Raw genomic sequence first — 21,486 nt, 5'->3', positions numbered from 1 at the left:
ATAATATCTTATAGTCAAATGGTATTTTGTTAGATGTGTGACTATTGCCGCGATGGGACTAGAGCTATGTGTCTTTCAATTCAACAACTAATGTATCTTTGGCCCGACCCGGCACGAAAAAAGCATGATCCGGCACAGGCAAGAAGTTGTGGGCCGTGGGTCGGGTTGGGCCTAAGTTTTATGGAAAACACATCATAAAGCACGACTAAGCACGTTAAATTTAGTAAAATAAGCCTTAGGTACGACAACAGCCGACCATTTCGGAACGAAAGCTCGTGGACTTGGTTCAGGCATGTTGGAAATTTTCATTGGGAAACACAAAAGAAAAAAGAGAGAGAAAAATAGAGAGTTTTACAGGGAAAAAACTCTTCATATTCTCCTTGTTTATTAATTGGGGAATGGATGTAACTCTTGTTTAAGAAAGTGTGAGAGTGCTATGGGTGGACACATATTACACGCTCGGGCCGGGCCAGGCGTGGGCCTTGGGAATGCGGTTCTCGGACGTGGGGTGGGTTTTGTGGATCAACCCTATTCTTTTTGGTAACTCGGCCGTTTTAAGTCATTGTTACACGAATCTGTATTCGTTAAACTTTTTGACCCGATCCAACACGGTACAATGCGGGCCCGGTTAGGCCCTCAGCCCGAAGCCAAACCCGAATCGGGCCACGGTCATCTTTACATCACAGCCTTCCATCAATTTTGGTCATTTCAATTTTCAACGACCGCAAAAAGAAAAAAAAAAAAAAAAAAATACTATTGTTTGAACATAATCAACTATTTTAGCTGGCCTCTTAGCATGGGCCCACGCTTCAAAATTGTAAATTTATCATCAATAGTGATAATTCTTTCACTTAATTTACAGTAAACACTAAATAGAAGCATAATTAGTGGAGTAATTCATAGAACTATGCAATCTAGCAAAAAGTCCAACCAATGGGGCAGAATTGTATGTACAAGCCTCAGTCTGTGCATAATTACTCCTCTTATCAATAAACTCGTCTTCACCATTGGGCCCACCAACAAGGGCCCCAGTCAAAAGATTTGGGTTTGGATTCGGGTGTCCATACCACTTATTGTATCCCTCAGTACACCCAATAAATTCCACCCACTCTTTGTACGATGGGGTTGCAGCTCCTCTGTGGTGGACCCTTAATGGGTATTTAGGCCCAAAACCAACCAAATAGCTTAGGCCCATTGGGTTTGTCCCCAATATGTAATCTGCCTGTGATTTGGCTTGGGAGAATATTTCTTGTGGTTCTACTTCTCCTTGAGGGCATTTCAGAGTTTGACCCGTCGTTTGGAGATAATCAGAGTAGACTGTAAGAAGAAACGCTGCGTTTGATACATACTGCATGTTGTTCCACCTGCGGGTGTACAGTAAGCCCCCTGGGGTGCGCTTCACGTTGTTGAGTTTGTTCTTGTTTAGGCAACCACAAATGTAGTGTTCTGCTTTTGATCGGTATTGCTCTAACATTTGCTTGTGCTTACCATTCTTCTCTTCTCTTAATAGCTGCCACAATAAAACCATAACAAATTTATTCGAGTTATCAGTTACTCCTTTCGTCCCAAATTACTTGTACTATTTTAACTTTTTATACTATTTATACGATTCGATCACCTTAACCATATTTTATTTCTAATACATGAAAATAGACGTTAATATGTAATACTTCCTCCATTCTTTTTTAAATGACACAATTATTTAGATACGTTTGCCAATGCACGATTTCAAACATTAATATCTCTAATTGTGTATGTGAAAAAATTATAAAAATTTGATATTTAAATATTAATTTACTGATACGAATCTAATAGGAATCCACACGACTATGTTATTTTATTATGTATAAGCCACAAAAGGAAATCAAAGGTGTTTGTGTGAATAGTGTCTAAAACCTCATTGTGTCATGTAAATAAGAACGGAGGAAGTATATTGTTAACTTCACCTTAATATAAACTTTCATAATATTAACATTTTTGCAATTTCCCACCACCTATTAAGCAAATAATTTCATAACTCACCCACCTCCACCCCCTACAATAGCATGGTCCCCACTTGTTTTACTTATTAAAATATTTATCCAACCCCACTTATTTTATTACTTTATTTCATTCAATTATTATTCTTAATACCCGTGTTCAGCCAAGTGTATCTCTTAAATAAATACGGAGGGAGTAATAGCTACTCCGTAGTTAAAGACATTAATGGTCAAAGCTGTGTATTAGCAAGTATATCCAGTCAAATTGGAGTAAATAGTTTGGGACTGGATACACTTGCTAATACACAGCTTTACTCCAATTAAGGAGCAATTAAAGAAGATAGGAAATGTTGCAAACATATTGAGACAAAATATGATTAAGTACCATGGAGGCAATAACTTGAACGCCAGCATATTTGATGTCCCAGCTAAATTCATTGATAGCCCAAGTGACTCCCCCAAAGGAGACAGCATTGTTGATAGCATAGTCCAAGTAATAATCCTTGTTAGTGGCTTTGTATAACCACAAAGATGACCATAACAACTCATCTTTGTACCCACTCCATGAAGGATAATAACCTTCTACTTCCTTCAGCCTATCATCGTATTTTCCTCTATACTTGTCCCCAAACTCAAACAACTGCATAAAAATACGTTTACAGTTTGTAACAAAATCGTGTTAATAATTAAAATTAATACTTGATTAGTTAATTAACTAAATGCTTACTTGTTGAGCATGGTCCAAGAGCATATTAGAGTAAGTTGGGTTGGTAGTTCTAAACACTAAGGAAGCAGCCGCCATTGCTGCGGCCGTCTCGCCAGCTATATCTGATCCCGGGTTTGATTCGTCGACCTTGTAAGCTTGCCGTGATGTTGTCATGTCTTCTGGCCGTTGCCAACAATAGTGATCGGTGTTGCCATCACCTACCTAAATACAAACGTTTAGATAAGGCGGGCTTACAGAAAATTGAAAAACGATGATGGCAGCATACGTCAGCGCACGTCACAAGGCTGCCAACAAGGCGGTCTTTCCTGTGAGGCGGTCTCACACAAAAGTTACTCCTTTCCTGAACTATCACTATAGTCAATTTTTTGTAACTCTTACTAATTTAAGGAGTGCTTTTAGATTAAATCTAAGGTGCATCTAGCTGCCTTTTATTTATTTTTTAAGGTTACGCTTTAATTTTTTTAGTCAAACTTATTAATTTTACCATAAACTCTCGCTATTAGTCTATTACCAAAATCAAATAAATATACTTGAGATATTGTTGGATTTCTATTAATATGCATTGTCAAAATATCAATCTTTATGAAAAATATTAATGGTCAACTGTGTGCATTGGAGACTGTGAAAAGTAAAGTGTTATCAGTACCACGAAAATAAAAAAACAGAGTGAGTAACAATGTTCATAGAAAAAGTTCATAAAAAGGTGATGCGTCCGGGCCCGTATTCGAGGCTGGACTTATGGCCTCGTAAAATAAAGCCCAGATTCACAATAGTCCAATTACTCCGTATAAGCTAGATAAATACTCCCTCCGAATCTAAATGTTATTCCCGTTTCCTTTTTTAGTGTCCCAAAATAATCTTTCCATTTCTTTTATTTCCTTTTTAATCTCTTCCTTGTAATTTTAACTTTGTAATTCTATTGGTTTATCAATAAAAAAACCTTTTAGTCTCATTGGTTGGTTTAAGTTTGGGTGGATTAATGAGTTGGCATTTTTATTCCTTAAATTCTATTGGTTCAACTATTTTGTTTTCTTGTGAAAATGGAATAAAAAAGCAATAATTCCCCATAAAACTACATTAATAATAATTAATCTTATAATATTTCTTTTTCCTTAATAACCGCGTAAAATGACAAACGGGAATAACATTTAGGTTCGGATGGAGTACAAAGTACGAAGTATATTTTATTTTATTTTATTTTATTTTAAAAGAGTAAGGGGCGTAATTACAGGAAATAGATGGAATGAATGCAGATTTTTCGCCTTCCACCGCTAACATTCCTTTAATGCTTTCCACTAAATCAGTAAATCATAACTTTCCATGTTCATTTAATTTCATATTCCCAAAAAACAAAAAGTTTAATTTCATTCCAAATCCTGTATTTTAAATTGCAAAAAGTTGTGCAAATTAATTTTGCGTTCTTTTCTTTTCCTCTATCGACAGTGTTTTGTATAAAAAACATTTAACCGTAACTGTTCTCATCTGATTGCAACATTTGGACTCTTTTGCAGTTCATGCGTTTCCATTAGACTCTCTTTCGTGGTTCACACGTAAGAATACACAAGTATAAAAAACATTTTACAAGTATAAAAAACATTTTATTTATTTTTGTAAGGGTAAGGAGAATTTCCTTACAAGAGGGGGATAAATCGGGGATCCTTCTTGCAAATGGTGAGAATCGAACCCCTGTCAAATGGGTGGAATCCTTTTTATAAACATAAAGTTATGTAAAATCTTATTAGATTTCTTTAAATATACGAGTAGTATGCACTTATAGAAACATTTTTATCCTCCTAATTTATAATAAATGGTACTGAGTAATTATAGAAACTATGGAGTACGTATTACAAGTATGTTCAATGTTGTATATTAACAAGCGTATTGGAGCAAGTATATTTCTTTTCTCTAATATGAAATTTGGTGATTTTTTTTTTTTTTTTTGTGTGTTAGCACCTGGTTTACCCTTAAGGCTAATCCGGATTTGGAGCGAGTTCTAAGTGGTTAGGTTTCAATCCCCCCCAATTGTTGTTGCGGGGATCGAACACAGGTTCTCCCTACCAAGTTCAGCCTCAATCACCACTAAACCAACAAGCAATTGATTTTTATTAGATTGCTTGTTCTTCGAAATAAAAAGTTATTACGGGGTAGTTAAACTAATTGTCTACTTGTTAAAGGACCTCAATTTGTTACTCCGTATGTTTATACTCCCTCCGTCTCTTTTTGTTTTTTACGTATTCTATTTTGGGTGTTTCATTTTGTTCTTTACATTTCCTTTTATATTGTCACATAATGCATTAATATTCTATCAAAATTTGTGCCCAAATATTATTTTAACCAATTAAATCCATTGGACATTAAATATTTCTCATTTTCCCAATGTCAGATTTTTGATAAAAGTGAAAACATTATAAATAAACGTAATTTTTCTTGTTTAAATAAAAAAAGTGGAGGAATCTCAATGCACATTAAATAGTCGTTAAATCGCGTGAAAAACATCAAACGTAAAAAACAAAAAGAGACGGAGGGAATACTTTATAGGCCACTAAAATGTTAGAAACCGACAGCTGAAGATGGTTTATAAAGTGCCTTTTGGTATAGACCATAGAGTTATAGCTCTCCCTCGTTTTAGTCCTTTGTATGGAATTGTATCTAAATAAAACTAGTACCATTAATTGACAAAAATTGGAGTAATAAATTGAATTTATGGAAGTAATACCAACAACTAACCTGAGCCCATAAAACATTAGGTTGAGGATGAGTTTTAATGAAATAATCTGTGCCCCATTTGATTGCTTCAAGTGCATGATCATACTCTCCGGCGGCCATCATCTCCCTCCCATATTCAACTACTCCCCATGACAACATTGTCACCGTAAACGCCATCGGAAACCCGAATTTTACATTGTCACCGGCATCATAGTATCCACCCACCAAATCTACCTGTACAAGTATAAAAATACAATCATGACTTAGGTAAACAACTAATCTCCTATCAGACCGTCTAATTAGGAGGTTTTATGAGTAGTAAAGATCGAAGATGATTAATTTGTTCAAAGATAAAAGGTGTATAATCAAGAATTCTATATCTATCTTGAATTGGGTAAATAACTATCGGCAACTTTTGCGTAAGATCGCCTTACCGAAAAACCCACTTTGATTGCGTAACTAATTGGTTATATTTTTTAACTAATTGTTTTCATTACGTAACTAATTAATTTCATTGCTTAATTAATTAGTTTTATTGTTTAACTAATTGGTTTCGTTGTTTAACTATACGACACAAATGTGGTCTTTTGTGTAAGACTGCCTTATATAAAAGTTTATAAATAACTATTCTCCTATCAGACCGTCCTACACTTACTTTTAACAGTCAGACCATGCCTAATTTATATGTGAGGTGGGTAAAAAATGGATAACATGACACGTGATCGTCACTTCAACGAGTGTTGGACGTCCTTTTACACGAATTTGTTTTGGACAAAATTGCTAGCAAATCTTTATGGAATTATTAAACCAGCTAAAATTGGCCAGTACTTTAGTAGCCACATAAATATTGACTTTAGAGGCTTCACATTTCACTATTGACCGACACTCTATATTTTCATAACACAATTGTTTATAATGTAAATGACATTCATTTTTAAGATAAAAAACATTCCTAAATATACTAACACTAAATAATTATTACATAGATTAAAACAGCAGAAATCTATTATATGCCCGCATACAATACACGTACACTCGTTCTTTTACTACGTACGGAGTACTAGTTTTGCCGGTTGAACATTAAGAATTGTGTCAACATCGCAATTTACCCAATTTGACCGACACTCTATTTCCATACATTTGTTTTTTTTAAGGTGAAGTAACATTTTTTTTTTTGATTTTTTGCCATTTAACCCCTTAAAAAAATCAATTTTTGTAATTTAACACCTTACTTAATTTTTATTGTTTTTAAACACCTTAAAAAAAAAAAAAATAGAAATCGACACTACTTCACGATTTTCGTTAGAAAAAAAACGTTAGCTTTTAACTATGCTAAAGTTCCCAAGGTATGAGTTGGTGGTAAACAACTCCTACCATCAAATTATACTTTGGGAGCTATATCATGGTTAAAAACTAACGTTTTTCTCAAGGAAAACGCTAAGTGTGTCGATTTCAAAAAATATAGTTTTTTTTTAAGGTGTTTAAATATAATAAAAATTAAGTAAGGTGTTAAATTACAAAAATTAGTCTTTTTAAGGTGTTAAATTACAAAAACTAGTCTTTAAGGTGTTAAATGATAAAAAAATCTTTTTTTTTTAAGATTACTTTCCTAATAACACTAATAAAGTAGTAAGTAGAAAATCAATTTTACAAAAATATTGATCAAAATATCTATTGTATGTTCGGGTGTATTCACACTCGTTTTTTTTTTACCAGTCTTGGGTTGTACATTGCAAAATGTTTCAAAATCGCAATTTACAGAATATGACCGTAAATGACGGTAAATGTAGTACAAGAAGACTTACCCCTTGATCAAGGCCGTCAAGTAGGCCAGAATGATATCGCCAAGAAACCCTTTGATTATGAGGCAAATGCCCTGAACGCTGCGCTTCGAAGTACAATAGACTCTTGGAAAGAGCATCACCGTACTGTTTTGAGGTAAATTCTGAGAAAGCAAAGGGTAAATTCATAGCAAAATTGAATAAAATGAAAGCCAAACTCCAATTTCTGGAGTTGTCTTTCATTTTTCTGGGTTTGATTAGAATGGGATTAGGGAGGAAGAAGGATCTGGAGTAATGAGCCAACAAAATGTTAGGGAGGAGGAGAGCAGTTACGAACTTACGATAGTGGAGACTGGAGTATATATATACTTGTATAATTATAATTATAAAATTACTATGTAAATAATATTGGGATTGTTGAGGAATAAAGTTTGACTGGAGTGAAATTTAATCAATGATGACCCACATCCACATTCCGCTTCACCCTTTTATACTCCCTGAGTCCCTTAAATTGGTTAATTTGTGGTTTCTACTTTCTACGGAGTACTACACAACTAGGGATGTCAACGAGCCAAGCTGAGTTGAGTATTTGGTTGTTCGAGCTAGGTTTGATAAGAAATTTCCGAGCTCGAGCTCGAGCAGAATTTAGCCGAGCTTTTATTTTTCCTGTTCGAGCTTTGCTCGTTTAATTTTTTCATTGTTCGAGCTTAGCTCACGAGTAGCTTGTTTAAGTTTAAGTTCAAGCTCCAGCCAAGCCGAGCTTTTAACAAACGAGCCTTAATAAACAAATAAGATCGAATTTAAACGATCATATTAATAAACGAAATATTATTTTAAAAAATTATAAATACTAAAAACATAAACTTAAGGGTTTTGAGTTTTGACCTTTAAGAATTTTAATATACCCTTGATTGAAGAAATAAGAATTTTATACATATATGGTTTTGGTAGTTTTGGTAGTATGCTAGTATATAGTTGATTTCTTACCCTTAATTTTAGCATAGTTATATAAATAATATCATTAATATATTGTTTCTTAATACTTTATTATATTTACTATAAATATATATTTTTAGAAATTTAATATAAACGAGCTTTTAAACGAGCTTATAAACGAACACGAACGAGCTTGAAAACGAACATTAACGAGTTGTTCGCGAGCCTAAACGAGCCGAACACTAGGTTGTTCGAGCTAGTATCATTCATTAAACGAGCTTAAAATTTTTGTTCAAGCTCGTTTATTTAATAATGAACGAGCTTTGACCGAGCTTGTTCACGAGCTGTTCACGAGTGTATCGGCTTATTGACATCCCTATACACAACTTAGGCCCTGTTTAGTTTACCTTATTTCTTCTGATCTGAATTTATTTTTTCTCATCTGATCTAATCTGATATGGTCCTATATGATCTGATCTGATCTGGTCTGATTTTTCAGAATTAAGTTTAAACAAAAATCTACATTTATTAATATTAAACGACTTACGTGTAAAATAAATGTTACACATTAATATCACAAACGATTGATATTATAATATAAAAAAAATGTACAATGAAATGAATTTAACAAATTGTATTTTATTTTACTAGCTTTAGAGTAACTTCAGTGGTTAATAAAGGAACATGTTCACAAAAAATAAAAACATGTGAACATGTAGTTAATTATTGGTACATCGATAACACAAGAAGCTATTAAAATCTTTTTGCTATTTTGAGCAACGCGTCTCCTGTGAGACCAGTCACACCATCAACTTGATGGTGTGACGAGCGCGAAACCAATAGCGTACCTCCCCTAAAACTATAAAAAAAAAAAGTAACATATCTAAACTATAGAAATAACATATCTAAACTAAAAAAGTACCTCCTCTGTAATTATTATAAAAAAAAAGTAACATGTCTAAACCATAGAAGTAACATACCTAAACTAAAAATGTACCTCCCCTAAAACTATTCCATATAAAAAAAAAGTAACATGTCTAAACTATAGAAGTAACATACCTAAACTAAAAAAGTACCTCATCTAAAATTATAAAAAAAAAAAAAAAAAAAAAAAAACGTAACATGTCTAAACTATAGAAGTAACACTAAACTAAAAAAAATACCTCCTCTAACATTATTAAAAAAAAAAAGGGGTAACATGTCTAAACTATAGAAATAACATACCTAAACTAAGAAGGTATCTCCCCTAAAATTAATCCGTATAAAAAAAGTAACATGTATAAACTATAGAAGTAACATACCTAAACTAAAAAAAATACTTCCTCTAAAATTATATATAAAAAAAAGTAACATGTCTAAACTATAAAAGTAACATACCTAAACTAAGAAGGTATATCCCCTAAAACTACTCCGTATAAAAAAAAGTAACATGTATGAACTATAGAAGTAACATACTTAAACTAAAAAAAGTATCTCCTCTAAAATTAAAAAAAAGGTAACATGTCTAAACTATAGAAGTAACATACCTAAATTCGCAAGTGTGAACTGGTCTCACCATCGGTTGATGGTGAAGACAGTCTCATATAAGAATTTGGGGCTATTAAAATCTTTTAGCTATTTTGAGCAGTTTGTTGGAAAAAAAAGTAAGGGGAAAAATAAATAAATCGGTTAAATTAAATATTATAGGAAACTACAAGGTATTGTTGCCAACTAATGTGAAAATTTATAACTTAAATCAATTGTAGCTAGAAATTTGATGTGACAAACTCAAATACACCACCTTGCAACTCACATTGGAGTTGCTCTTATATGCACGTTGTGCGACTATGCCATGTGTTTAAAAGTACAGAGAATAAAATTGTCATTTTACATTATAACATTGAGAATAACACTTAAAAAGAAAAAAGAGTACTCCCTCTATTCTCGAATATTAGTCCCTTTTGGAATTTTGACACTATTCACAATTGAATATAATCTTCTAATTTCTTTCCAATACCTACTTCAAAACATATTCATGTGAGATCTTATTTTGTTCGTCTTAATGTGTAGTCTAACAATATCAAATTTTTATATTTTTCTAAAATACGTATTTGGAAATATTTACGTTTAAATATTGAGTTGAAACGAGTTGAAAAGTCAAAATATGACTAATATTTAAGAACGAAAAGAGTAGTCTACAGCAACAACAGATCTTGCGCGCACCCATTATATAATAAACTTATTGTTCAATTGTATAACTTTTAGCCAAATTTTATAAACTTCCTGTTTTTATTAAATTTTTATATTGCTGTATGAGTCATGGAGTAATTTTTTATAGATATGTGTTTGGGCTCCCAATTGATTCTCAATTGGGCCACTAAGTCCAAAGCCCAATGGCTCTAAACAACAACATCAAACCTACCAATGGCTATTCAGCCATCCATTAAGGCCCAAGGCCCAATAACAATAAGTGACCTATGGGCATTTATTATGCAAACACTATAAATAGGCCGCCAAGGCTCACACCTCAAGGTACGTCCAATTTATCGCCTTAAGACTACTCTTCTAGAGAACTTCTCTCTAGAATCCGAGCATCATTCTTACTTAGGCATCGGAGGGGCTTTCCTCGGAAACACCCCCGAGGCCAGTGACTTTGCTCTTGTGCAGGTGAATTCGGACTCCACTCATTCAAACAAGCAAGATCTTCAACACATACAAAAGGGCCTTCATTCGAAGCCCATTGTTTCCATCTTTACAACACCGGAACAATTTGGCGCCGTCTGTGGGGAAGAACACTTCAAAGCCTTTGGAAGACATCAACCACCTCTTTCCGCGAAAATGGTGAATGATGTTGTTAACAATGACGACGATATGATGGTGCGGTCAGATTCAGAATCTGACCAAGAGGGGCACCCTCAATCGATGGCGAGGTCACAGCCAAGCAGAGCTACGACCGCCACAAATGCAGGACCTCCGATTCCAACTAGGGAAGAGCTCACTGCGGCCATGACCATCATGCAAAACTTCCTCTTCAATGAGAAGCAGCAAGGACTGGCAAACGACCGCAGAGAAGAGAGGAGGACCAGGCGAAGGCTGAACGAGCCACCCAGTGCGGAAGTGTCCAGACCCGAACGAGAACTCCTTCCCTTGACAGGAACACACTTGACGTCGAGGTGGACGGAAAGCACGTGGGACACCCAAAAAAGGGCACAACAGCAACCAGATTGGTTTGCGAGACCATCGCCTACTCCAACAGCTCTCCAAAGCGAATCAACTACTCGTAACACTCGGATCCGAAGCTCGGTGCTCAGCAGGTTGAGGCCCTCGGTCCACTCAAGGTTAAGACCTTCGATCCACACGAGACTCGGGGTAGGTGAGTCGAGCAGATCTGGCGAACGACCCGAGGTCAGTAGCCGAGAAAGAAGAAGAGACAGGAGGCATGATCGAACCCCTAGCCCCCATCGTACGCCCGAACGTTCTAATCATAGAACCTCGGCAAACGAAGGCATCAGGGCTAGACTCGGGAAAAGAATCATGACTCCTACGTCATCCCCTTTCTCGGACGAGCTGATTATGGAAGAAATACCGAAGGTAAGACTGCCAGCTCACCTAACCTACAGCGGAATCACAGATCCGAGGGATCATGTCATCTCCTACGAGCAGCAAATGTTCTTGAGTCCCTACTCCGAAGCATGCTGGTGTAAATACTTCCCAACCACGCTAACCGGAGTGGCGGGAGAGTGGTTTAGATCGCTGCCGAAGGGATCGATCAAGAGCTGGAAAAAGCTGAAAAAGAGATTCTGCACACAGTTCGTGAGCAACAATCGCCCCGAGCGAACCACAGCAGAACTGACCTCAATCCAACAAGAAAGAGACGAAAGTCTGAGAGAATTCATGGCCAGATTCATGAAGGAATCAACAAACATACCAAACTTGCAGCCAGACGTGGCCATCTTCGCCTTGAAGCACGCGCTCCAGGAAGGGAAGTTCCGTGACGAACTCTCAATGAAGAACCCCTCCAGAATAGCTGACGTGCTCCAAATGGCTGACGCGTTCATCAGAACCGAGGAGTTCAACAAGGCCGCTGCAAGACTGAAAGGATCGTCGGATCCGAGAGACACAAAGAATACCCAGAGCAAGCCCGAGGGTAGCTCAAGGAAGGGGAAAGAGAAAGTAGGAGCTAGAGAGATGAGCCCGAAGAAAGACGGGAGAAGGGGTGAACTTCAACCCAAGTACACCAACTACACTCCACTAGCTCTGCCCCGAAAGGAGATATTCAGCCTCAACAGAAATGACGAAAAGTGGAAACTACCTGGGAAGCTCAAGTCCAACCCAGCTCGGAGAAACAAGAACAAATGGTGCGAGTTCCATGATGACTTCGGTCACCATACCGAAGAATGCAACTCGCTGAAAGACAACATTGAGGACCTCGTTCGCCGAGGCTACCTGAAACAGTACTTGTTAGACCGAAGGGAGGAAAAAGAAAAGGCCGCAAGCGGCAAACAACACGAGCAACCCCAGAAAAGGGTCTACGAAGCAACAGGGCACAAGAAAAATGACATCCTAGTGGTGTTCGGGGGACAGAAGTCTGGCCAGGCCAGCAAAAAACACCTAAGAGCCCTCTCCCATCGGGTCAACTTCAGCGCGGTGGGAGACAACCAGCCACACCCCCCGAACATGACCTTCACTGCTGATGATTGCTTCGGAGTCCAGTACAAGCATGATGATCCTCTGGTCATCTCCATGGACCTCAATAACCACAACGTACATCGAGTATTAGTCGACGGAGGAAGTGCCGTCAATATCATCTTCAGAAACTGCTTCGAGCAGCTGATCCTCGAAGAGCCAGAGGAAGCACTGACGAAAGTCAGTTATCCTCTGATCGGATTCAACGGATCCGCAGCTATCCCTCGAGGAAAGATCACCCTGCCAGTCACAGTGGGCGAAGGCCAGGCAGCAAAAACCCTTCGGGACGAATTTTTGGTGATGGACTGCGACTCCGTATACAACGTAATCATGGGGAGAACCATGATTCACAAGATGCAAGCAGTCCCCTCCACATACCACCAGCTGATGATATACGTCTCGGATGCAGGATTCGCCGAACGAATCAGGGGTGATCAAGAAGTGGCGAGAAGAACCTGCCACACTGCTGTCCGAAAGCCCAAACTAGAGGACGGCCCCGAGGAAGAAAAAGGAGCTAAGGGAGAAGAAAGCGAGGCAAAAAGAAGAAGAGCAAGCACGAGCAGCTTGTCTCCCGCAGAAGTTGATGCTCGCCCCGAAACCCTATCTCCCGAACCAGATCAAGAAATGGAGGATATCTTCCTCGAAGATAATTCAGACAGGAGCGTCCGAATAGGCAAGGGCCTAAGCTCGGGGCTCCGAATCGATTTGATCCGACTACTCAGGGATCACAAAGACATCTTCGCATGGTCAGCAGCAGATATGCCAGGGATAAATCCGAAGCTGATTTGTCACAAGCTGGATGTCAACGCTGAAGCTCGGCCAATCAAGCAAAAAAAGAGAAATTACTCCTCGGAGAAAAACAAAGCCATCGCCGAGGAGGTTAAAAAGTTGCAAGAGGCCGGATTCATCGAACCATGCATGTATCCGAAGTGGCTGGCCAACGTGGTGATGGTCAAGAAAGCGAACGGCTCATGGCGAATGTGCGTAGATTTCACAGATCTGAACCGAGCCTGCCCCAAAGACTGCTATCCCCTGCCAAGGATAGATCAACTGGTTGACTCCACCAGCGGCCATGCACTGCTCAGCTTCATGGATGCCTTTTCAGGCTACCACCAAGTATTCATGCACCCCGATGACAGGGCAAAGACAGCGTTCATCACAAGCGCAGGAGTGTTCAACTACAAAATGATGCCTTTCGGCTTAAAAAATGCCGGAGCCACCTACCAGAGGTTAGTTGACCACGTCTTCGCCGACCAGAAAGGGAGGAACGTGGAGGTCTACGTGGATGACTCCATCGTAAAAAGCATCAAGGAGGAAGACCATGTCAAAGACTTGGCAGAGACCTTCGGAAATCTGAGGAAATACAGCATGAAGCTGAACCCAAAAAAATGCGTCTTCGGGGTGAAGTCAGGGAAATTCCTCGGATTCATGGTGAGCGAAAGAGGAATTGATGCGAACCCAGACAAAGTCCAAGCGGCATTGGATTTACCCGAGCCGAAGACCAAGAGAGATGTGCAGAGGCTAACCGGCAGGTTAGCCGCACTAACAAGGTTCATATCAAAAGCCTCGGACAAGGGAGCCCCCTTCTTCAAGGCACTGAAACCAAAGAACCTCCCCGGAGGAGAAGCAGAACCAGTCAAGAAAAAGGGGGTCCCGAGGAAAGTGGATCCCGAACTGATATGGGAACAGGAGCAAAAAGAAGCTTTTCAGCAACTCAGAGCCCACCTAGCTCAACTGCCGACACTGGCCAGACCAAAGGAGGGGGAAACCCTGTACCTATATGTCGCAGTTAGCCCTGGAACCGTCAGCGCAGTGCTTCTTCGGGAAGAAGAAAAGAAGCAACAGCCAATCTACTTCACCAGCCGAACACTTACAGGAGCCGAAACCCGGTACCCACTCATCGAGAAAGTCGCATATGCAGTAGTGGTAGCTGCACGAAAACTGAGGCCATACTTCGACTCCCACCAGATCACAGTGCTAACTGACCAACCGCTCGAAAAAGTACTCGACAAAATAGAGAGGTCAGGAAGATTGGCTGCCTGGGCCTTCGAACTATCAGAGTTCGGCATCAAATATCAGCCGAGGACAGCAATCAAAGCACAAGCATTGGCAGACTTCTTGGCCGAGTGCTCATACCAGGAAATGTTGGATGATACGAAAAGCACTTGGGAGGTCTTCACTGACGGATCTTCCACAGTAAACGGCTCAGGGGCAGGAGTTGTACTAATCCCCCCGACGGGGAAAAGCATAGAGTATGCATTGAAGTTCGGCTTCAAAGCAACCAACAACGAGGCCGAATACGAGGCCGCAATCGCAGGGATAGAGCTTTGTTTATCCCTGGAGGCCGAACATGTTCGCCTCAAAACTGATTCCCAGCTTGTAGCCAACCAGATCCGAGGAGAGTATGAGGCCAAATGGCCCAGCATGACAGCCTATTTAGCAAAGATTAAATCCTTAACGTCAAAGTTAAGATCCTTTGAAGTCATCCTCATTCCCCGAGGACAGAACGCGCAAGCAGACGCACTGTCAAAACTCGCAAGCTCGACACTCATCGACCTAAACAGGTCGGTCCACGTGGAAGTTCACCAGGAGAGAAGCATCGACTTGCTACCCACCACAGTATGCAGCTTACGCACCGAACCGAGCTGGATGGACGCAGTAGTTGCATACAAAGAAAGGGGAGAACTTCCTGAAGATAAGCTGCAAGCGAGAAAACTGAAAAGATTCAACAGATGGTTCATCATCAGCGCCGAAGGAGAGCTCATGAGGAAATCATTCTCTGCTCCGCTGCTAAAATGTGTGGGTCCAACAGACGCTGACTACATCCTAAGGGAAATCCACCTCGGGATATGCGGAAACCACATTGGAGGTAGGACATTAGCACATAAAGCCCTTCGGGCTGGGTACTGGTGGCCCACTATGGTTTCCGAGGCAAAGCAGATGGCAAGGAAATGCGAGAAATGCCAAAAGTTCGCACCAGCCATCCATCAACCAGCTCAAGCCCTACAATCAACACTGTATCCCTTACCATTCGCACAGTGGGGGTTAGACATCATTGGTCCCTTCCCCTCAGCGACGAACCAGAAGAAGTGGTTGATTGTAGGAGTCGACTATTTTAGCAAATGGATCGAAGCCGAAGCTGTCTCCTCCATCACCGAACCTCAGGTCCGCAAGTTCATATGGCAGAACATCATCACAAGGTTCGGCATACCAAGACTGATGGTCTTCGACCACGGGAAACAGTTCGACAACACCCCGTTGCAAAAGTGGTGCAAACAGTTCGGCATACACCTAGCATACTCGGCAGTCTGTCACCCACAAAGCAACGGGCAAGCCGAAGCCGCTAACAAACTCATCCTCAACGCACTCAAGAAAAGAGTCGAGGATGACAAAAACAAATGGTTAGAAGAGCTACCCGGAACGCTATGGTCCCTTCGGACCACTGAAAAAGAAGCTACCGGACAAACACCGTTCCACCTTGTATACGGATCCGAAGCTGTAATTCCTGTGGAAATCGGAACAGAAAGCCTGAGGATCCAGGCATACAACAGGTATGATGGGCTCCAAGGAGAAAGCAACAACCAGCTTCTATCCGAAGCTCTCGATCTACTGGATGAAGCTCGGAACGATGCAAGGACACTCAACGCAGCCTATTTGCAGAGGGTCAACAAGCATTACAACCGAAGAGTCAACGCCAGACCCCTAAAAGTCGGTGATCTAGTACTCAGAAACGCCGCCTCGGTTCAGAAAGGACGGATCCATGGCAAACTCTCAGCCACTTGGGAAGGACCATACATCATCCATTCCGAAAAAAGGCCAGGCACGTATATGCTGAAACAGTTAGATGGAACAATTCTGAAGAACCATTGGAATACCGATGTTCTCAAGAAATATTTTGTATTATCTCTGTCTGTAAACCAAGTAAGTTGTTTAATGAGAAGAGGAAAGCCATAGGCACCATGTGTTTCATTAAACTTATCTCTACATTTATTGTCCCTTTATATATATATGCAGCCTCGGATCTGATCAATCCGAGACCAAAATCAGGTTGACTTTGCCCATTCCTTGATAAAATGCAAGAAATGACCAAATCATACACTTCAGGGAACCGTCCAGAATCCTCGGATTCGCGGTACCCTAATAAAATTTGTTCGCAACAAACAGTCGCTCGAATCAAGTTATAAAACTCCGGCTCAGATCCACGGATCGCCGAAGGCATAACTAAAGAGGCAGACTAGCGATCTCTTGCCCAGGTTTCCGAACCACAAGAGATCGGAAGAACAATCCAAACCTCTGAGCAGATCGACGGATTTGAAGAGTCTGGAAACTAAAGAGTCTCTTAGCAGATCTACGGATTTGAAGAACTCGCAAAACTAAAGAGTCTCTTAGCAGATCTACGGATTTGAAGAACTCGCAAAACTAAAGAGTCTCTTAGCAGATCTACGGTTTTGAAGAACTCGCAAAACTAAAGAGTCTCTTAGCAGATCTACGGATTTGAAGAACTCACAAAGTCAAAGAGTCTCTTAGCAGATCTACGGATTTGAAGAACTCGCAAAACTAAAGAGTCTCTTAGCAGATCTACGGATTTAAAGAGCTCGCAAGATCAAAAGGTTTTTAGCAAGTCTACAGAAAGAGGAGCTCGAGAAATCTACGGATTTAAAGACCTAAAAATTGCGAAAGAACAAGTTGAAAAGAAGCAGCCAAGTAACAAACATTCATTTTCTATTCAATATTTGGGGGAAGTACAAACACATCGAAAACCTCAAAAATTGAAAACAAAATGAAACAAGTTAAAATCGGCAGCCATCAACAGACAATACCGGCCTACCGAAGTACTAAAGAAAGCAAAAAGAAATGAGTACAACGCAGCGCCGAGGCAAAAGGGGGAAAAGCAAGCACATATTCGGAAGTCCTCAACTGGAACCGACCGACTCTGAAGAAGACGACTGCCCGAATCCCTAACTCTTGGGAGTCTCAGAAGCGGCCCCTAGGGGAGCATCCTTCGAAGAACCCCCAGCAGTGGTATCACCTTCGGAAGTTGCCTTCTGGGCCCGAGCCTCTGCAAGAGCAGCTTGGCGTTCAGCTTCAGCTTCATCTCGATCAGCTTGGCATTCCACCAAGTGGTCCTCGGCCTGCATCCATAGAGGAACTTTCTCGTTCCAAGGGAAGTGAGGCATGTGCTTCGCAAACATGCGCCGAGCACCCAGGATGCCGTTCCAGTACTGCTCTCTACACTGATCAGCAGTGTAGAGGTTGACTCGCTCCTGCTCCAGCTTCCGAATATAGTCATCTTTTTCCCGAAGCTTCAGCCGAAGGACATGCACCTTATCAGCTTGCTGCTGGATCAGCTCCCGATGCTGGACAAAATGGTGGAGCCTTAACTCCGCCTCTTTACGCTCCTTGTCGGCCGCTTCAAATTTAGACTTCATCTCCTGGAAGAGTCTATCTTTTTCCTCAAGTTCGCTAGCGAACTTAGCGGCCATATCCTTCTTCTCCTCAGCAAAGGAAGCGATCTTCTCAGCATCCTCTTCAACTCGGAAGATGAGCTGGCCAACCTCGGTCCCGATCTTCTCAGCAGACTCTCTAGCCTCGCGACTATAGTGAAGGTACAGCTGCTTGAGTTCCGTAAGCTCGGAGAGGAGTTGCCCAGCCTTCTGGTCCAAAATGGGAATATCACGAGCATAAGCCTCACGATATTTCCTCAGTTGTTTCTCCTCAACCGAGCTACACTCGGAAGCGAACGAAGACCAGAAAACAGCCTGGGAACGAGAGAAAGATGAGCAAAATAGGAAAAACATAAAACAAAAACACAACTCAAAGAGAAAAATCTAGCAAATTACCTCGTTCAGATAGTACTGGGCCATCATTGCCGGATTCCTCTCTTCGGCCCCAGGAACCCTCCACTGCGGGTTAGCACGAAGCAGATTCTCCCGAGCAGCCTCGGGGCCCACCAAGGATCCCACGTGAGCCAAAGGGTCCTCTCCAAAAATCGGAGCCCTGGCATATCGAGCCATCGCCTCCCTTACTTCTTCGGGGATCCGTTTTAGCGGAACATCCGAACAGGGATCAGCATGGATCAGCCTATCCAGGGCCGAGGTAGAAGTAGAACCCAAAGTTGAGTGGCGCCTCTTCCTCGTCAAACCTTGCTCGGGCTGCTCCTCCTCTCCAGCAGAGGGAACCTCCTTCTGAACCTCGGGGACCGCAGCTTCGGGGCCCGAGAGATCTATCATCTCCTTGTCTGGACTCTTCTCCCTCTCGAAGGGAAGATCAGCAGACTCCTTCTTCTCCCCAGCTACCTCAGGGACATCCGAACCAGGAACAAAATCGGCTTCAATCGCCTCCATCACCTCGGTGATATCCTGGATTTCGATCCCCAAAGCAGCAGATGGTTTAAGGGGAGAAGGGATGATATCTTCCTCGATCAGCGGCTGATCCACGGCCGGCGGTTCAGCAACCACCACACTCTTTAACTTCTGCCCTGGCAAGGGCATGAAGTGAAGAAGATTCTTAGGAGGAGGCATGACTTCCGAAACTGCTTCCTGCATAGCAAGCATTCAAAGATTAGTTTCCGAAAAGGGGAGAAACGAACTACAAAAACTCCAAGTCAGAACAAATACCTTCTCCGAGGGCTGAGAAGCCTTCGCTTTCTTCGGATGCGTGGAAGGCCTCAAAAGAGTGCTACCCTTCCTTTTGCGTTGATCCTAAAAAGGGGAGACCAAGGGTCAACGAATGTAAAAGAAGAAAAAGGAAGAAATAGAGAAAAAAGCGGGAAATACCCGGTTCCTAGATAAAGAGATATCTATCCGAGCCGGAGATGAAACCGAAGGAACGGCACGCGGCACAGCGTCAGTCCCAGGACCCTAAAAAGATGGTCCAGGACCAAGACGTTAGCCGACGGCCAACCGAAAAGAAAAAGATAAACAGAAAATCGAGCCTATAAATGAACACTCACCGGATCCGAAGTCGTCTTCAACTCAGGAAGCACAACCTTCACAGGAACAGCTTCAACAGAAGAGGCGGAATCCCACGGATCAGCTCGAACTTCGGATATCCGAGCAACCCCCAAAGGAGACAACACGTAATCCTTCAGACGAGGATTACGAGGGTTATCTTTTCCGAACTTGTACTCGGGAGCCGGGTCGTGAATAGTCTTCAAATCCAAAGAAATGCCCAACTTCTTAGGATCAATGCAGCTAAAGCCGTACTCTGCAAAAACAAAGCACAAAACATGTCAGCAAAACGAAACAGGAAAGAGGACAAACTCACTGAAAAAACGGTCTCAGCCGAAAGACACCTACCCCTGTCAAAAATCCTGCTGAGACCGGCAACAGCAAGAATGTCCTCCCTCAGAATGTAATTGAGATTCGGGAGCCAGCTAGACGGCAGTCGGTGGTTATCCTCTTGAGCCAAGAACCACTGGAGGAGGTCCACATAGTGGCGATGGTTCCGATCTGGAGCTGCCACACCCCTCATATCAGGATCAGGAGCCACGAACCACTTCGGAGGACGATAAAAGTTGGGATGCTTCGGATCCGTCGGCACACGGACGAGCAACCACTCCGTCTTCCAATTGTGGTCAGAGCTAAGGTAGGGGTACGCCGTGATGTAGTTCGGATCCCCCCTCTTTCGGGACTTCTTGTTGACAATGGTCCACCAACCATACCCATCACCCTTGGAAGCATGGTTGAGAACCAGATCGTGAAGATCCCGAAAAATAGCGACAGAGCAAGGGAAATTGACGAAGTCACACACCCATCTAAATCCGATTATGTGCCTCATAGATTTGGGTGTGAGCTGGGCCAAACTAATGTTGTACGACACCAAAACCTCGGATACGAACGGATCCAAAGGAAAGCGGAGACCATTCTCCAAATGGTGAGTATACACGGAAATGAACCCCCTCGGTGGATGAGTCACCCGAGGACGCTCTTGTTCAGGAAGCTCGCACCAGTACCCCAAGGCATGCTGAATTCCGTATAGCTCCTCGGCCTTCCGATGATAATTCCCTAACTTCGCTTCCACCAACCAGTCACCGCTGACCGATTTCTCCAACGGACCGTCGATCTGCGTGGTCTCATGCAAAATTGAGGCATACTTGCCCTTCGGATCAGCTTCCGACCAATGAACTGGAAACTCGGAGTAACGACGACGAACACCCGAAAAACCAGCCCTCTCACCAGAGGTTGCACGTTCATCTTCGGAAGCATCCCAACCAATCGAACTCTTCTCCAACGGCCTCTCCGAAGGTCGACCCCTCGAAGATTTCGGTAACCTCCCCGAAGGCACGTTCTCTCTCTCACTAGAGGAGCCAACAACGAACTTGTTTTTGCCCCTATTCTTTGCCATGGTCGCGAAATCTCGATCTAGGGTTTAGATTGAGGGGTAGAAGGAAGAACGAAGAAAAAAGGAGAACTCAGAAACAAATTACCTTTTTCCGAAGCGGAATTCGCCGATAAAGCGAACAACACAAGTTCCCGAAGTCTAAAGTTGGCCGAATTTCGTAGATCTGAAGAAGCAAATTGCACTGCGATCGCCGGAATTTAGAGAGAGAATGGGTTTGAAATAAGGAGTAAAAAGTTTAAAAGGAGCAAGGCACCCAGTATTTATAGAAAAGAGAAAGGGCGCATCAACTTCCTCAAACCCACGATCTCCATGACACAGTACAATTCCCAACACTTGTCATCAATGCAAA

General features: G+C 41.5%; 2 protein-coding genes across 3 annotated transcripts; both read right to left on the bottom strand.

The window, feature by feature from the left end:
• Positions 1 to 777: 777 nt before the first annotated feature.
• LOC110788714 (endoglucanase 11) lies at positions 778 to 7,612 on the bottom strand. Of its 2 annotated transcripts, XM_056841584.1 has the most exons (6): positions 7,218 to 7,612; positions 5,434 to 5,646; positions 4,342 to 4,392; positions 2,707 to 2,907; positions 2,365 to 2,619; positions 778 to 1,510 (listed from the first exon to the last, which is right to left on the bottom strand). In XM_056841584.1, the coding sequence occupies exons 1-6, from the start codon at positions 7,434 to 7,436 to the stop codon at positions 869 to 871; spliced, it is 1,581 nt and encodes a 526-aa protein (XP_056697562.1). In that variant the 5' UTR covers positions 7,437 to 7,612; the 3' UTR covers positions 778 to 868. The 2 variants fall into 2 exon arrangements, with proteins under 2 accessions (XP_056697562.1, XP_021849054.1); XM_021993362.2 differs by lacking the exon at positions 4,342 to 4,392 and having other exon boundaries at positions 7,218 to 7,599.
• A 238-nt stretch (positions 7,613 to 7,850) lies between these two features.
• LOC130472105 (uncharacterized) lies at positions 7,851 to 21,140 on the bottom strand. Its single transcript, XM_056842544.1, has 7 exons — positions 20,093 to 21,140; positions 19,747 to 20,000; positions 19,571 to 19,654; positions 19,412 to 19,495; positions 18,635 to 19,333; positions 18,028 to 18,553; positions 7,851 to 7,969 (listed from the first exon to the last, which is right to left on the bottom strand). Exons 1-7 carry the CDS (start codon positions 21,138 to 21,140, stop codon positions 7,851 to 7,853), a joined length of 2,814 nt encoding a protein of 937 aa, XP_056698522.1.
• Positions 21,141 to 21,486: the final 346 nt, after the last annotated feature.

Source organism: Spinacia oleracea, chromosome 4, assembly GCF_020520425.1.
Source record: "Spinacia oleracea cultivar Varoflay chromosome 4, BTI_SOV_V1, whole genome shotgun sequence".
NCBI classification, from domain to species: Eukaryota; Viridiplantae; Streptophyta; class Magnoliopsida; order Caryophyllales; family Amaranthaceae; genus Spinacia; species Spinacia oleracea.
The sequence above is the reverse complement of the archived record's forward strand: the minus strand, read 5'-3'. Positions and strand labels throughout refer to the sequence as shown.

Excerpts from the sequence above, each read along its gene's own strand:
- LOC110788714 (XM_056841584.1), bottom strand. The coding sequence starts at position 7,436 with ATGAAAGACAACTCCAGAAATTGGAGTTTGGCTTTCATTTTATTCAAT. Across the intron at positions 2,908-4,341 it reads CCCCGATTTATCCCCCTCTT|GTAGGTGATGGCAACACCGA; the intron begins GTAAGGAAATTC and ends GTTTGTATTTAG. Across the intron at positions 1,511-2,364 it reads TTCAAGTTATTGCCTCCATG|CTATTAAGAGAAGAGAAGAA; the intron begins GTACTTAATCAT and ends TTATTGTGGCAG.
- LOC130472105 (XM_056842544.1), bottom strand. The coding sequence starts at position 21,140 with ATGGCAAAGAATAGGGGCAAAAACAAGTTCGTTGTTGGCTCCTCTAGT. Across the intron at positions 18,554-18,634 it reads CCCAGTACTATCTGAACGAG|GCTGTTTTCTGGTCTTCGTT; the intron begins GTAATTTGCTAG and ends TCTCGTTCCCAG. Across the intron at positions 7,970-18,027 it reads CCTCTACACTGCTGATCAGT|GCTCGTTTGTTAAAAGCTCG; the intron begins GTAGAGAGCAGT and ends TTGTTTATTAAG.